Source organism: Pan troglodytes, chromosome 1, assembly GCF_028858775.2.
Source record: "Pan troglodytes isolate AG18354 chromosome 1, NHGRI_mPanTro3-v2.0_pri, whole genome shotgun sequence".
In the NCBI taxonomy this organism is placed as follows: Eukaryota; Metazoa; Chordata; class Mammalia; order Primates; family Hominidae; genus Pan; species Pan troglodytes.
The window spans coordinates 107,928,405-107,942,106 of record NC_072398.2 but is presented as its reverse complement, the minus strand read 5'-3'; the positions used below and the strand labels follow the sequence as shown (position 1 = coordinate 107,942,106).

The window sequence follows — 13,702 nt, the reverse complement described above, 5'->3', positions numbered from 1 at the left end:
TTCACATCTGACTCAATGAGTGTCAGAGTTTTATGGACAGTTGGAGCTATGAGACCTGTGGCCACTAGTGATGTTTTGAAATCATTACAGCACAGTTGGGGCAGGAGCCAGATTGCAAGGAATAATGGAAGATGATGAAAAAGCAACATCTTCTGAGATGGCAGCTGCTTGTTTCACGAATTGCATGAAAGGAGGAAAAAAGTATATTAGTTACAAGGGACATTAAGTAGAATCCTTAAGCTGGGATAGGGCATATAAACCTCCAGATTAATTCCTTATAAATTCTTACATATGGTCACTGACATCTTATTTCTTTCATCCATCTATTCATTCATTCACCACGTATCCGCATGCCAGGCATTCTGGTCACTTCTCCCCTTCACTTCAGTGTGGGCTAAGTGCCAGAGCAGCCCCTTAGCAGTCATTACTAGTGTAGCAATAACAGGACATAGGCTAAGGACACCTGGAATAATAAATCACCATCTTTTCTTCCCTTAATTTTAGCTAACATTTCTTTCCTTCCATCCCATAGGAAGGTTGCAGGCCTAGTGTCAGTGATTCCAGCCATGTGTTCTCAGTGCTTGAGATGTTAATGCTGTACATTTCAAGAACCATTTTTAAACAATGTGGTGTGTTTTTTTTGTACTAACAGGTAGAGTGGAACCCCCAGCTATTAGAGGTCCCACCCCAAACTCAGTTTGATTACACAGTCACCAATCTAGCTGGTGGTCCGAAACCATATTCTTCTTACGACTCTCAATACCATGAGACCACCCTGAAGGTAAGCAATGCTTCCTTGCTCTGGGGAGCCCCACTGCAAAGGTTGGGTTGTTTTCTCTGGGCTGAGTTCAGCAGGCTGTCAGGTGTTTTCATTCTTCTTTCTCTTTCTTCCCTACTTTAGGGGGGCATGTTTGCTGGGCAGCTGACCAAGGTGGGCATGCAGCAAATGTTTGCCTTGGGAGAGAGACTGAGGAAGAACTATGTGGAAGACATTCCCTTTCTTTCACCAACCTTCAACCCACAGGAGGTCTTGTGAGTCACTTGAAAGGGGATGTTGCACTTAATTTAAGGTCTTGAGCATGAGGATACCTGTCCTGACTCCCCAAGATGGTTCCCACTGTCACCCAAGGTAGTTTGGGGGACAACTTGTCATGCTGCATACCCTTATGTCACAGGATCTGGTGAACAGGTCATTCCTGGAGGTCGCATTCATTGCACTTCGAGTCTCTCGGGGGCTGACATCCCACAGAAAAGTGAAGCATTCTTCCTAGTTCCATAGCTCTCCTTATGTACTCTTGAAAGACCCCTGGAGCCTATGTGGAATAAAATAGAGTGTATATAATTAAATATTCCTTTTATGAGTGTCACTATTTTCTCATTTTTTTCAGTATTCGTTCCACTAACATTTTTCGGAATCTGGAGTCCACCCGTTGTTTGCTGGCTGGGCTTTTCCAGTGTCAGAAAGAAGGTTCGTATTTGGGGTCCCAGTCAGTCCCTGTCCCTGAGGGGTCTTGCTTCTCACTTCCGAAGCCCCTATCTCTTTCTTGGTGCCTGTTCCCTTCACTTTTTTTCTCCTGCATGTGTGACTTCCAGTGTGTACCTAGTCCAGTGGGTCTTTCCCTGTCTGGCCTTATGGTGCCCCTGCCAGCCTGACCTCCACAGCAGCAGCAGTGCAGCAGCTGCTGTGATCTGCCTCTGGCTCCTGGCTTCTCCCCTCAAGCTTCTACACAAGCTGCACAAGGCAGTCCTAACCATGTTTTGTGAACAATCGAGGGGGCTTTTTATTTAGGTGAGACATTGCTGGAAAGGAAGGACACTGGGACCCAACACTGCTGCTACTGCCCTAATCTTGGTGATAATCCACAGCATGAACACTGTTCCGTCTAGCCTTTCCTAGTTGAGAAAGTCCATCGAGTTTGGGTTTTGATACATTCAGCCCCTGAATGGTTGCAGTCAGTGGTTCCCAACCTTTTCATCCCCAAGGACTGCATTAATTATTTTCCCTCATGGATCCCATGTGTTGAGAGCCTTTGGCCATCACATGAAGCTGCATTTTGTCATTTGTTATTGGCTCAAATTTACATTTAATTACTGGTCTGAGTTTCAGATCATCATGACCTTACTAAAAAGGTGCCAAAAAGCAAAGGTTCTTGTTACTTTGTTTAGCTTTTTGGCAGTATCTCAAATAGAAACAAAATTTCCATCACATTTTTTAAGAAATATGTAAAATAATGGAACCTTCAGGAAAGAGGAATCTGGTCTTGCCCCCAACTGGGTTGGATACTGCTGCTAGTTCTGGCTGTAGTTGGCTGCTGCACACAAACAGTACGTGTCTAGGTCACATAAAGCAGGATGGGCTGCCCCTTACTTCTTGGGAAGCCTTGAGTTTAGGAATGATCCACAGCACCTGATCTTCTGAAAGCTCTCAACTGCTCAGCTTCTAAAAGGCAAAGATCTTCTCAGAAACATCAGAAGTGGTACTGAGAAGGAAAGATGTTTATTGGTGGCAACATTCTCTTTAGGCAGGTCCCAGGCTGGGAATGTCCCAGGTTTCCATCAAGGAAGGAAATCACTAGCCTCAGGTGCAGGTGTCTGGGTAGCAGCTCCCTGCGCTGGACCCACAGTTGTTGGGACTCCAGATTGGCTTCTTTTGTAGCTACTTCCATGCCTTTCCTATATGAAGGGACTTGAACAAAGAATCCCAGAAGGGGCCAGGCACAGTGGTTCACGCTTGTAATCCTAGCACTTTGGGAGGCCGAGGCGGGTGGATCATGAGATCAGGAGTTCAAGACCAGCCTGGCCAAGATGGTGAAACCCCATCTCTACTAAAAATACAAAAATTAGCCAGGCGTGGTGGTGGGCGCCTGTAATCCCAGCTATTCAGAAGGCTGAGGCAGGAGAATCGTTTGAACTCGGGAGGCGGAGGTTGCAGTGAGCCGAGATCGCACCACTGCACTCCAGCCTGAGTGACAGCGAGACTCCATCTCAAAAAACAAACAAACAAAAAAAGAATCCCAGAAGGTGGCACTGTTGATGGAAATGGTGCAACTTTGGGATATTGCTTTAGGAGTAAAATCCTAGAAAAATCCCAGAGGTTACGTATAGGCTACAGAGAATCAGGCTGTGGGGAAAGCTGGAGATTGTTGGTCTGCCCACTGGCCAAGTCATTTGCTCAATGTACATTTGTCTACTCAAGTGTGCCTTATTTATCATAAACTGTGGGTCCAAAATCCAGACACCAATATCAGGCTCCAGATGGAAATATTAGAGGTTTATAATATTATTAGTGTTATATATTATAAGTTTAAGTCATAGTTATTCTAACACATAAAGGACTTAGTACAGTCATTCCACAGTATCCAAAAGGGATTGATTCCAGGACAACCCTCTCCCCGGGCAGATACCAAAATCTACAGATGCTCAAGTCCCTTTTATAAAATGGCATAGCTTTGCATATAACCTATGCCCATCCTCCCATGTACTTCAAATCATCTGTAGATGACATAATACCCAATACAATGTAAATGCTGTGTATTATCCTGTACTATTTTCTAATTTATGTTATTTTTATTGTGTTATTTTGTATTGTTCTTTTTTACTCAAATATTGTTAATCCATGGTTGATTGAATCCATAGATGTAGAATCCAAGGACATGGAGGACCAATTGTATGCAGCAAACTTTGTTCTAAGAACTTCGCACATATTAACTTGTTTAATTCTTGTAGTAACCCTATAAGATAGGTGTCATTATCCCCTTTTACAGATAAGAGAACCAAGACACAGAGAGGCTCAATGACTTGCCCAGGGACACAAAACTGGTAAATGGTGGAATTAGGATTCAAACTCTGGCAGTCTTGGTTCAGAATCCTACTTTTTCCTTTTATGCTCAACTGTTTATTTGAGGACATGTATATCTGGAGGCGGCATCGGATCATTTGGTTTGTCCTTTTCACAACAAATCTTGCAGAACCCCAGGATTCTTCAGAGGGGTCTGAGGAAGCACAGAAAAGGAGGGGATGGGACATGCAAGTGGACTATGCTTTCGATCTCCACCTTGCAGCCATCAGCACCTCTTCTTTTATTATTATACTTTACATAATAGCCGTAGGTTGGAGGAGGTTCTGTGGCTGATATAGTCCTACCCCTTCGATTTACAGATGAACCCCAGAGAATGGTAGTGACTTCCCAGGACAACTGCTGGTTAGTTCTGGACTGAAGACTAAACTCATGACTTTCAGTGTGGTTTCTTCTTCTGTCCAGACCAACGATGTGTGTGTGAATTCTGATATTCTAGTAAAGTTATAGGCTATTTTTAAAGTCCTTGGTTCTGACTATCAATAATTTGGGAATAAATACCCCTTTGGGACTTTGATTCAGCTGATCACTCTGTAGATGGACCTCAGTGAATCCCAAATTGCTGCTGGGGAGCTCCTTCTTTTGCCATCAGGCTTGAGCAGTGTGGAAAAAGAACCTACCACACAGAGATGGCACTTGCCATCTCTGGCACAGAGCAAAGCATGGGAAGGCGTTAGGACACTTTCTTTGGGCATTGACGGGAGGGGACAATGGTACTGAGGGGGTCTGAATAGCAGTGAGCTGCCATGAGATATATGAGAAACATTGTTTGTAGTTTCTTTGGTTAGATCTTTGGTTAGACCAGCAATTCATCTAAAAGCCTGGCTTTTTATTTTGGGCAAGGCTATGGGGTCTCTGAGAGGATCTGTGGCCTTGTGTCCACTTTTCTCAGTTTGTTATGTGATAAGTCACCACAGTGGCCTATAGGATCAGGCTTCAGGAAGCAACTTAGTTCTGATAACGCTATTCTTTATTAGAATGCCCAAATGCTGGTAGTGCTTTACAGCAGGGACTTTTTGGAAGGCGTCAGGGAGTTGCCAGTCTGTTTCAGGTCTATTACCTGCTCTAGTCTATTTGTGGCCCAATAGGAGGGCTTGCGCTAGACAGAACAAGGCTGCTGCCACTAACTTTTTTCATTGCTCAGATTATAGGAGAGCCTCCTTTGGCAGGGCCAGGGCATGTTGAAGGCATTTTCTGTCCTTAAGGAGTAACCTTGATGATCTGCCTCTCAGAGCAGATCTCTGCTCCATCTCTGTAGACAAAGAGAAGGGGGTGGAGATGCTGAGAAGAACAAGCTGAAGCCTCTGCCTGCCTGTGCTTCCTACCTTTCTTCCAGGACCCATCATCATCCACACTGATGAAGCAGATTCAGAAGTCTTGTATCCCAACTACCAAAGCTGCTGGAGCCTGAGGCAGAGAACCAGGTAACTGCCCCTGGGTTCTTGCTCACCAGTTGGGGACAACCTTTTACAACCTTTGCTGGCAGAACTCTGTCTGTACTGAGGGCCTGTCCAGGCTTACCCTACTGGCGAATAATGGATGGGAAGGTTTAAATTACACTTAAGTGTGACATCAGCTGTCTAGGAAGCGAAGAAGTCTTGTTCACAATGACAGACCCATGGTGAAGGCCAGGAATTCTGGGAAGAGCCGCACACTGGGCTAGCGAGATGATACATACAGCCACAATGGCCTTTGCCATTTACAAAGTATGATCCTTCTGACAACCCCGGTCTCTCAGGTGGGGCAAATGAGAAAACCAACAGGTTAAATAAAAGATGATTGAGACTGTCTTTAACCGGCAAATCCAGTTGTACAAGCCCAACAAGACACAGATTTTTCTTCTCTTACCAATATGTTTCTATGTAAGATAGATCGGTTTGGGCTGATGACACTTTTCAGGTATCTCTAGGCTGCACTAAGACTATATGGTATTTATTCCGTAAAGAAAAGAAAATGCTGTTTTCAGACAGACCTGGGCCATGCTTGCATCATTTTTGATGCAATGCAAATGCTAGAGTGAGATTTGGAAAATTTCATCCTGTTATCCTAACCCTGGTACTTGCTAACTTAACGTTATAAGTCATTTGACCTTATAGAGCCTTAGTTTATTCATCTATAAAATTGGGATAATACCAGCTAACCCCATTGGGTTGTGGGGATTAAATGATATCCCAAATGATAACCCAAGTGTGAAGCACACTTTGTAAACTGTTAATCACTATAGAATATAAGGCATTACTTTTTATTTTTTGTCAGAGGCCGGAGGCAGACTGCCTCTTTACAGCCAGGAATCTCAGAGGATTTGAAAAAGGTGAAGGACAGGATGGGCATTGACAGTAGTGATAAAGTGGACTTCTTCATCCTCCTGGACAACGTGGCTGCCGAGCAGGTGAGTCCTGGGGTTGGGGAGCCTGGGATAATAGCCTTGGTGGGCTGGCTCCGGAGTTAGAACCGGGTGGAGAGAAGTGGGTGGAGGCCACCTGGTTTGAAGGCAACTGTGATAAGACCTACAGATAGAATGGATGTGGGGACTGAGGGATAGGGAGCAATCGAGGAAGACTCCTTACCCAGGTAGGAACACAGACACTGAACTCTAGACCAGAGCTTCTTGAGGCATGTTCCCCAGAACACCCAATATGCAGTGTGTGTTTGGGCAGGCGGGGGCAATGGGTAGGGAGGGATGAGTAGGGTCTAAAAATTTTGGAATCCTTATTTATTGCATCACTTCTTGAGAGTACTATATGTACATCAGCATATTAAAAAAATCTGAGATGCCCTTCATAAAGAAAGCTGGTTAATCTTTAAATCTGTTTTCCTTAAGCTTATTTAGCCATAGGATCTTTTTTTCTGTAATAAATACATAAAGAAGACTAACAATGGGAAAGGTTTCTCTAGATTTAAAAGTTGGACATCCAAAGTTATATAGGATCCTCCCCACTCTTGTGAAAATAAAATGACAGTGTACCCTAAAGGCAGAAACGCACCTTGCTTTTATGTGTAAAATAGGTTTAAGGTTAGAAGGCAAGAGTTCATATCATGTATTTGTATGGCGTATTTTTTAGACGTCATTTTGGGAAAATGAAGATCAAGTAGGAATTTATGAATTCCTTGCTTTGTATTTTATTCATCTTTTTTTTTTTTTAAGTTAAAAAATACAGGCCAGGCATGGCGGCTCATGCCTGTAATCCCAGCACTTTGGGAGGCTGAGGTGGGAGGATCACAAGGTCAGGAGTTCGAGACCAGCCTGGCCAATATGGAGAAACCCTGTCTCTACTAAAAATACAAAATTTAGCCGGGTGTGGTGGTGCACGTCTGTAGTCCCAGCCACTCAGGAGGCTGAGGCAGAATACTTGCTTGAACCTGGGAGGCAGGGGTTGCAGTGAGCCGAGATCACGCCACTGCATTCCAACCTGGGCGACAGGGCAAGACTCCATCTCAAAAAAAAAAAAACCAGTAAAACAGGCCGGGCGCGGTGGCTCACACCTGTAATCCCAGCAATTTGGGAGGCCGAGAAGGGTGGATCACGAGGTCAGGAGATCGAGACCATCCTGGCTAACACGGTGAAACCCCGTCTCTACTAAAAATACAAAAAAAATTAGCCGGGCGTGGTGGCGGGCACCTGTAGTCCCAGCTACTCAGGAGGCTGAGACAGGAAAATGGCGTGAACCCGGGAGGCGGAGCTTGCAGTGAGCCGAGATCGTGCCACTGCACTCCAGCCTGGGCGACAGAGCGGGACTCCGTCTCAAAAAAACCCAAAAAAACAACAAAAATGCTTTTCATTTTTGAGTGGATGGGGAGTCATCAGAAAGGGAAGAAACCCTTTCTTTTTTTTTTTTTTTTCCTGGCCTTCAGGTATCTAGTAATAGCTTTGGAAGAGCTTTAGAGACATAGCTTCTTGACCTGTTAACAGACATAGCTGTTCTTGAGCCCGTCTTCTCTTCCCCAGGAGAAGATGGGCTCCTGCAGGTTCCATGGAAGCTGATCAGCTGCCAAAATCAGTAGGTGAGAAGCATTTTTTTCTAAAACTACATGTGGCCCTTTCAGGCACACAGCCTCCCAAGCTGCCCCATGCTGAAGAGATTTGCACGGATGATCGAACAGAGAGCTGTGGACACATCCTTGTACATACTGCCCAAGGAAGACAGGTGAGGGGCTCTCACTGCTGGCATGAAGTCACGCTTGGTCAGACATCCAAGTGTATGGGGAAGAGGAGCTCATCAGGCCCACTCACACCTGACAGCTGATGTCTCCTCGTGTAAGGAGGCTGAACCCCATTCTGCCCACCTACCAGTAGGCCCTAGGTCCTCGCACTTCTACAGCTGGGACTGGTGGCCTAGTGCTTCTGTTCCCTGTTATGCAGAACCAGGAGCCACCACCCTCATGACTTTATCACTTGCCTTTTCCTTTTGCTTTAAGGTTTAAAGGATTTGGGTGGGGGGAGCTGAAGAAAGAATATTCATTTCTGTCTTTAGTCATCATGTTACAATTTGCAAACCATCTTCACATTCTCACTGTGAGGTGAGAGAGATACCTTTCTCCCTGGCTTTATAGATAAAGAAACTGAGGCTGGGAGATATTGCCTACCTGGTCTAGGCCCAGCTAGCAAGTGATGGAGCCAGAACTTGGACCCAGATCCACTGACTGCCTATTCTGTGTTTTCGCTATATTACTAGCAGTTAGGGTTCTGTTTCTAGGTCTGTTTCCTGACTACCAGAATGGAAAGTTTTTCTCTCACCAAATTTCAGAAGACACCTTTTTTTCTGATTGGTTGAGAGCATTCAACTTGCACTAAAAATAGGTGACTTGATAGAGGAGGGGAGGTAGGAAGTAGCCCTGGGAAAGATGAGTAGGGGGAAAAGGCATCTAACAGTTCAAGAATTTGCACGGTTGGGTGCCCAAGGATAAGAGCCCCTGACTGCATTCCTTCCACTCAGGGTCAGTGTGTCCACTTCTGTGCAAGCCTAGGGCATCTAGAAGGTTCCTGCCAAGCCACACAGCTTGCTGCCACTCCCTGGGACTTGCCAGCTTCCCTTTTCTGCTTGTGAAGGGGTGCCACCGTACCTAAATTGTTACTTACTTCCCTCTCCTTTATCAACACACAAACACATATCTAGTAAATATTTTAAGCTGTCAGGATCATGCAATTTCTGTTACAACTACTCATCTCTGCCCTTGTAACATGAAGCAACCAAAGACAATATGCAAACAAATAGACATGGCTGTGTGCCAGTAAAATTTATTTACCAAAACTGGTCAGATTTGGCCAATGGTATAGTTTGCTTTATTCTGGTGTAAATCATTTTAAACAGGACCTTGTCTATTCCATTCCAATTAGCCCTGGTTTTGTAAAACTAACATTTCTTCAAGGACAAATGGTTACAACCTCACAAGGCCATCCAACTTGGCTTTGCCTGTATACATTCTTCTGAAAAGTATGTGTTGCATACAGTGTTGGTTGCCTGCTCTTCATCCATTGCTGCAACATTCCTTGACTTATAAAGATGGTCATTTACCCAATCACCACAAATAAGGATTTGTCTAAGCCAATCATGGCAACCTTGTTTTCATTTGTCAGTGACTGGGTTCTGGGAATTCTAGGAGGGGTGTTTTTTTCTCTTTGATAAAAAGTGAGAAGCACAAAAACAAGGAGAAGACCAGTCTCTGAAGTCTCCATGGAAGCTGATCAGCTGCTAGGATGAGTAGATGAGAAACATTTCTTTCTTCTATAGTAAGTGGACTTTGTTCACTACTGTGAGTGAACATGCTTTAAGCTGCAGTAGTCACCTGTGGCCGTGATGTGACAGGCCTGAGAATGAAAGTGGTGGAGCCACACAGCCAAGCCTGGGAGCACGACCACTGAACTTCTTCTGTAAAATAAATAAGACATAAATAAGAAATGTCCTTATGGCCCAAACTCCGAAAGAAGGAAGGCTGGCACATAGGAAACAAAATTAAGGATGTTCTTGTTCCTTCTGATTATTTTTCTAAGGGCCTTCTAGAATTCCTGGAAATTATTACCCCTTCTTCTTCCCAGCTTGTCAGCTTTGTTCTTTGATTCCCCAAGGCCTAGTTGGTCACGGCTTATCCAGGTTACCACTCTCCTGCTCCCTCAGCCCCTCCCATCTCAGTTGTGTTCACAACAGGTCTGTGTGCTGGTGCCTGTGTTGTTGGGAGTCTTTATTCGCAGAGGACCCCAAAACCGGACTCGGTGCCATTTCTCTCCTTCTGGCCCGTTGCTGGCCCTTATGCATTACTTGCCTTTTTCTCAGCTCTGTCTGGACTCATGAGGTCCTGGGGGCAGAATCAGTCTGTGTCCCCTGAATGCTGAGTGCCCTCTAGGTGCTTAAATGTTGTTCACTTTTCACAGGGAAAGTCTTCAGATGGCAGTAGGCCCATTCCTCCACATCCTAGAGAGCAACCTGCTGAAAGCCATGGACTCTGCCACTGCCCCCGACAAGATCAGGTACCTGGCACAGCAACTCTGCTTTGTGAAGCTAAGGGCCGTGGGAACTTCTGGCTGTAGGGAGGGAACCCAAATCTTAGTGAGGCAAGAACCAGGCTGTCAGTGACCGAAGGTAGATGTTTAACAGGCCTCAAGTCTCAAAGAGGTTCACAATCTTTTAACCTTTCTTCCTGCTGCACCCCTCCTACCATGTTTTGAAAATTTTATTTTTGCTTTCTCTCTCTTTTTTTTATTAATTGAAGATATGTCAAACAGTAGCCAATTATGATGTCACACTGATTTGATATGATAATAGTCCAAAACAAAGATAAATTGCTTAATGGATTGTGTAGTTTGAACCACTTTCATTGAGTGTAAAGAAGGTATGATATCCATAAGGCATTTAAAAATATTGGAAGTGGCCAGGTGCAGTGGCTCACACCTGTAATCCCAGCACTTTGGGAGGCCAAGGTGAGTGGATCACGAGGTCAGGAGATTGAAAACATCCTGGCCAACATGGTGAAACCCTGCTCTACTAAAAATACAAAAATTATCCGGGCATGGTGGCACACACCTTTAGTCTCAGCTACTCGGGAGGTTGAGTCAGGAGAGTTGCTTGAACCCAGGAGGCGGAGGTTGCAGTTAGCCAAGATCACACCACTGTACTCCAGCCTGGTGACAGAGCCAGGCTCTGTCTCAAAAAAAAAAAAAAAAAAAATGTTGGAAGTAGCTCATGAGCCTCCATTGCCACTTTTGGAGCCTTGAATCCAAGGTTGGGACTACGGCTGTGGAATACTATGTGTCCTAGGCACTTGCTAAGTGCGTTCTGCAGGAAAACAGCTTCACCGTTGCCCAAGAACTCATCTGGTTCTCAGGCTCCAGCCTGATCTACTGAATCAGCATCTGCAGTTTAACAAGATCCCCAGGTGATTGATAGTCACCTGAATTTTGGAGAAGCACTGTTGTGGTATTACAGCTAGAAACTCATGATGGCGTAAGAGGAATAGGGGACAGTGAGTTGAAACAGGAATTTTGGGCCAAGATTTGTAATAGCAAATCTTGTGAATACCATTTCCTATCCTTCACAGTACCTGCAATGACAGTACATTTTTTCTGGCTTTTGCCACCTTGCCACCTTCTGCCTTGGATCTTTAGAACACCACAGGATCCAATGCTAGTCTTCTAGGATGGGGGTCCATAAATAAAATCCTTGGTCTTTCCTAAGAGATGGATACTGGTGTCAGGCAGATGTAGATTAAAATGGCATTCTTATTACAGATTAAAGCCATTTGGAGAATGTGCTGAGGGCCAAATGGGCTTGTGAATATTATTTTGAAATAAACTTAATACCCCAAAACTTCAAGCTTCCCCAACAAGGAGCCCTACTAAACTCATCCCATGGCTGAGAGTAGGAAGGGCATTCATGTTGGCTGGCAGGACCCAAAGAGAGAAGAGAGGTAGGGTCTAAGCCACACACGCTCAGTTTCTTCTTTGAAACTCACCAGGGAGGAGTGAGTAGGTGGCAAGGAGGCCAGGAGAATTTCTCTGGTGGGGACCCTCCTCATGAAGACACGGGGAGTGGGAACAAGGGTTCTTCCCACGATCTACTGCAAAGGACTTTTATACCAGGCTCAGCTGATTTCTAGATGTCACCTAGTTTCTGAGGCAAGTGTGTCTTAGTAAAGGAGGCAGGCCACATCCTGACCTTCAGAGTCCTGAGGCAGAGAATTGTGGAGAGCTGTTTCCTCTTGCAGAAAGCTGTATCTCTATGCGGCTCATGATGTGACCTTCATACCGCTCTTAATGACCCTGGGGATTTTTGACCACAAATGGCCACCGTTTGCTGTTGACCTGACCATGGAACTTTACCAGCACCTGGAATCTAAGGAGTGGTTTGTGCAGCTCTATTACCACGGGAAGGTAATACCCCTGAGGTGGGGTTGGGTGGTGGTGAGGCACCCTCCTGCAAAACCCACCTACCTGAGTTAGCACCAAGTCTCCCTCCTCAGGCCCAGTGGAGTCTCTCTTGGCACAGTCAGCTCTCTGAATCCTATAGGGCAACTCCTGGCTATGGCCCAGGGGTCAGGCAGAACTTGACAGATGGTGGCAGGATGGGGCTTGAGCCTTATCCCAGTTCTGTTACAGACTCCTAGGAACAGGGTCCCCCTCCTCTTCTCCTGAGCGTCCCTGTCAGGATGTCGCCTCCTGGCTGTGAGACCTGTTTTGGAGATTGTTGGTGGTATCTTTGGGAGGTGATGTGTGCTGCTGTTAGCACTCATGGTGTTGGCTGCTTCATCAGGGCTGGGGTCCAGGGCAGAGGCCAGAGCACGCCCCAGGGATGAGCCTGTTGGCTCTCCCAGCTCGGGGATGTAACTCGACTCTTTCTTCCCAGTCAATTCAACACTTTTTGAGTGACTTTTACAAGCAGAGCATAGTGCTTTTATTCTGGAAACTCACCGGGTAGTGGGGCCTTCCTGTCTGTAATATGTATGCACATGTATACCACATGGATCAGAGCCTCTCAGATCTCTGGGCTTAGCTGGAAATAGCAGAAGGGCAGGTTCCTCGGCGGACCTGCTGAGTTATGTTTCTTCTGCAGGAGCAGGTGCCGAGAGGTTGCCCTGATGGGCTCTGCCCGCTGGACATGTTCTTGAATGCCATGTCAGTTTATACCTTAAGCCCAGAAAAATACCACGCACTCTGCTCTCAAACTCAGGTGATGGAAGTTGGAAATGAAGAGTAACTGATTTATAAAAGCAGGATGTGTTGATTTTAAAATAAAGTGCCTTTATACAATGCCTCCTGCTTTGTGTGTTTGGGAAGAGGAGAGAGCAAGGGGTAATGTACTTTAATATAAGGTAAGGGTATTTCCTTTCTGTGGGTTTACTAAGATTTCTTCCTGAATGGAAAAGGGGTATAATATTGAGACCAAAAGGATATTTCTCTATTTTGTGAGTTGGTTTCTAAGGTTAGAAGCATCTTTGTGTGACACGGGCTGGGGACATCATGACCCTGTAGAATTGTGTTGGTTTTGGACTTTAGTTCTTTTCTCCTATATTAATTTCACATGTATTGAGCTACCTACTAAGTAGTGATCATTATAAAGGTGAAAACATTCTGCCCTTAAGTTGTTGCAGTCCAGTGGGAGAGGCAGCCGAGTAAATCAGTGATACAGTGCTGTGTGTTTTATGCTGTCATAGGTATTTGAGGGGCTATTTGGGTATAGAGAAGAAACTTCCTGCTCATATGGCAGGGGATGTGGGGAACAGTCAAGGAAGGCTTCTGAAAAAGTCCTGGCCTGATCTGAGTAGAGAAAGGTGGGTAGGAGTTAACCAGGAAAGCAAGGACGAAAGCGTGTTGCGTTTAGGTAAAGGATAGGCTTCAAGGTCAGGGAACGTTGCTGG

The 13,702-nt window shown here is 45.3% G+C and overlaps 1 protein-coding gene across 4 annotated transcripts in view; it reads left to right on the top strand.

Moving 5' to 3' along the window:
• The window catches only part of ACP6 (acid phosphatase 6, lysophosphatidic), a 71,462-nt gene that overhangs the window by 12,803 nt on the left and 44,957 nt on the right, over positions 1-13,702 (top strand). For 3 of the 4 annotated variants that reach the window (XR_010158833.1, XM_054669728.2, XM_009427552.4), the window contains exons 2-9: positions 653-781; positions 902-1,032; positions 1,389-1,468; positions 5,193-5,280; positions 6,113-6,245; positions 7,901-8,001; positions 10,224-10,319; positions 12,053-12,218. Coding sequence is in view for 3 of the 4 variants with exons in the window: in XM_054669728.2 (XP_054525703.1) it covers positions 653-781; positions 902-1,032; positions 1,389-1,468; positions 5,193-5,280; positions 6,113-6,245; positions 7,901-8,001; positions 10,224-10,319; positions 12,053-12,218 (924 nt within the window). In the remaining variant the exon portion in view is untranslated. Of the gene's footprint in view, positions 1-652; positions 782-901; positions 1,033-1,388; positions 1,469-5,192; positions 5,281-6,112; positions 6,246-7,900; positions 8,002-10,223; positions 10,320-12,052; positions 12,219-12,897; positions 13,097-13,702 lie in introns of those variants that run through there. The other variant, XM_513753.7, reaches the window with a different exon arrangement.